Raw genomic sequence first — 2721 nt, 5'->3', positions numbered from 1 at the left:
GAATGTGCCGACTTTGAATTCTGCTTTGGCTAAAAATTACAACCGAAAGCGAAACTGGCGCTAGCACAGATGAAGGAAGTGCGGATTGGGAAAGCAAGGTACAAATAACTAAGTCTGATAAGACATTGGTAATCTAAAAACCAACAAAATTTTCACTCCTCCGCAGGACAGGATTAATGCGCACAAACAATACGAGTAATTACCCACATGGAAGACACATGGACGGGGGGAGGCATGGGGGAGGCTACGCATGTGGATCCTGGTTTTATTTTAACCTCCTTGTTTCCATCACGGTAACGGCGTTCAGTGCGTTCAATACCACTTTCTCAAACTAATGCTCAAACACATCGGACTTTTCTTAAGAAACCCAATATCCTAGTTCAAGGGTTGACGCAAACGGCGAAGGTGGAGTGGATAGAAGGCCTACAAGTTGTGCGCATCTCGAAGTTTCTTTAATAACTGCAAGAAAGTAAACAGTGAAGGTAATGCGAAGATTGATTTGTTCAGAGCCGCGTGACTAAGGTACAAATATCAGAGAAGATGGTTCGACAGAGAATCATCAGAGAATATCAGAGGAGATGATTCGACTTTGACAAGGCAAACGGCGTGAATTTGTTGCAGACGCTTGCTGATGTCAGCAGCTTCGCGGCGGCTCAACTGGCGGTGCTGCACCTGACGTCTGACCCCCTGACACACCGTGGCGATCTGGTGAGCTGGTCTGGACCCGCGGCCATCGTCGCAGGCTCCAGACCAGCTCGCGCCAGACACCAGAGTGGACAGGTGGGCCTCGCTCTCCTCCTGGCCAAGCTCACAACCATCAGAGTGAGCAGCGTGCCTCTGTACTGTCCTTCCTCGCCCATAGGGATAGCCAGTAATGGTGCAGAAAATGCTGGTGCCTCAGCCGCACGCAGGGGCGTAGCCAGGGGATGGGTTGGGGGGTTCACCCCCCCACCCCGAAAATATTCAATTTTGCTTGCGTATATATACACGCACACACACAAACGCATGCACGAACATACATAGAGTATGGTTGAACCCCCCCCCCCCCCCCGAAAAAAATTTCTGGCTACGCCCCTGGCCCCCTGGCCGCACACTACGGCACCGTCGCGGTCAGCGTGGCAGTAGCAGCATTGAAGTTCATGCAGCAGTTATGGAAATCTGCTCACGCACGACAGGGCAAATTGCAGATCACTGGGCTATAAAAAAATTAAGGAGGTAGCTAGTGACGATCAGTGGTAGAGTTGCGCTACAAGTCTAGCCCCTGTAGTCGCGCGTGACTTTAGCATGACGCAACTTTTGCCAACGAATAAATAATAAAGAAAGAACGCGAGTGTCAGCGTGACCCCATGCCATTCAGACATGCATTCAGAGCGAGCGGGAAAATGTCGCGCAGGCGCACAAACTCGACCAATACGCTTCGTCGCGTCTCGGGTCATGTGTTGGGGGTGGGAGTTCCGAAGCGTTCGCTTGTCAAGGCTGGCTGTGTGACGTAATTCTCTCTCTCATGGAGGAAGGAATAGAAAACCGCAGAATAGATATGGGAATAAACCACGGAGGAAGAAAAGAACTTCCTCCGTGGAATAAACGCTCTCTCCTATTCGTCCATGTTCGAGCTCGAGCCTCGAGCCCTGCTATGCCACCTATTTCCGGTCCCTCTTGACGACGTTGTGGCGGCGTTCGCGTGAATGCGGCTTTTCTGTTGGCGTCCGCTGCTTGGTTAGAGTGTACTATAGCTTGGTGCATTAGGCGAGGCGCTGATTAGGCATTAGAGGCTCGTGCTCTGTCGTTGGCGTTCGCTTTCTCGGAGATCGAGCTGATAACTTGCGCATGCTAAATCCAGCGGTCTTCGACGACGGTTGCGATGGAAGAAGTAGTAGCCCGAGTAGGGAACGTTGTCTTCGAGCTGGAGGTGGCTCTGGATCGACAACTCGGTGCGTTGCCTCTGCCTTTTCCCGGCATGGACAAGTCTGGAGCAGCCGTGTGCTGTTTCTACCTGAAGGGCAGCTGCAGCAAAGGATCCGCGTGTCCCTTTCGGCACGTTAAGGGCGACCGGACAGTGGTATGTAAACACTGGCTTCGCGGTCTTTGCAAGAAAGGTGACCAGTGCGAATTCCTTCACGAGTTCGACATGACGAAGATGCCAGAATGCTACTTCTACTCGCGTTTCAATGCATGCTGTAACAAGGAGTGCCCATTTCTGCATATAGATCCCGAATCAAAAATTAAAGATTGCCCCTGGTATGACCGAGGGTTTTGTAGGCACGGCCCGCTCTGTCGCAATCGACACACGCGGCGCGTCATGTGCATTAAGTATCTTTGCGGATTTTGCCCCGATGGACCCGAGTGTAAATTTATGCACCCCATGTTCGATCTGCCTGTTCCGGACCCTGCGCAACAAGGAAGGAACATTGTGTGTCATTATTGTGGTGAGACCGGTCACAAAGCATTATTTTGCCAAAAGATGCCCGATGATACGCGCGACGAGCACCAATTTCGTGTGCAGTTCATCAACCACCACAGCGGAGCTTACCGACGTGATCACGACGATGGTGGAGGACCCAGCACTGGACGAGGGAAACGAAACCTCAGGCCACTGGATCAAGTCACCTGCTACAAATGTGGTGAAAAAGGACACTACGCCAACAAATGCCCCAAGGGACATTTGGCTTTCCTCAGTAGTGCTCTCCATAATTAACCGTACGTGTAAAGCTGATGCACGCA

At 51.6% G+C, this 2721-nt stretch overlaps 1 protein-coding gene across 1 annotated transcript; it reads left to right on the top strand.

Moving 5' to 3' along the window:
- The first annotated feature begins 1791 nt into the window (after positions 1-1791).
- Positions 1792-2721, top strand: LOC119385240 (cleavage and polyadenylation specificity factor subunit 4). The gene has a single exon (XM_037652736.2). The coding sequence runs from the start codon at positions 1862-1864 to the stop codon at positions 2693-2695; it is 834 nt and encodes a 277-aa protein (XP_037508664.1). The 5' UTR covers positions 1792-1861; the 3' UTR covers positions 2696-2721.

This window comes from Rhipicephalus sanguineus, chromosome 3 (assembly GCF_013339695.2).
Source record: "Rhipicephalus sanguineus isolate Rsan-2018 chromosome 3, BIME_Rsan_1.4, whole genome shotgun sequence".
In the NCBI taxonomy this organism is placed as follows: Eukaryota; Metazoa; Arthropoda; class Arachnida; order Ixodida; family Ixodidae; genus Rhipicephalus; species Rhipicephalus sanguineus.
The sequence above is the reverse complement of the archived record's forward strand: the minus strand, read 5'-3'. Positions and strand labels throughout refer to the sequence as shown.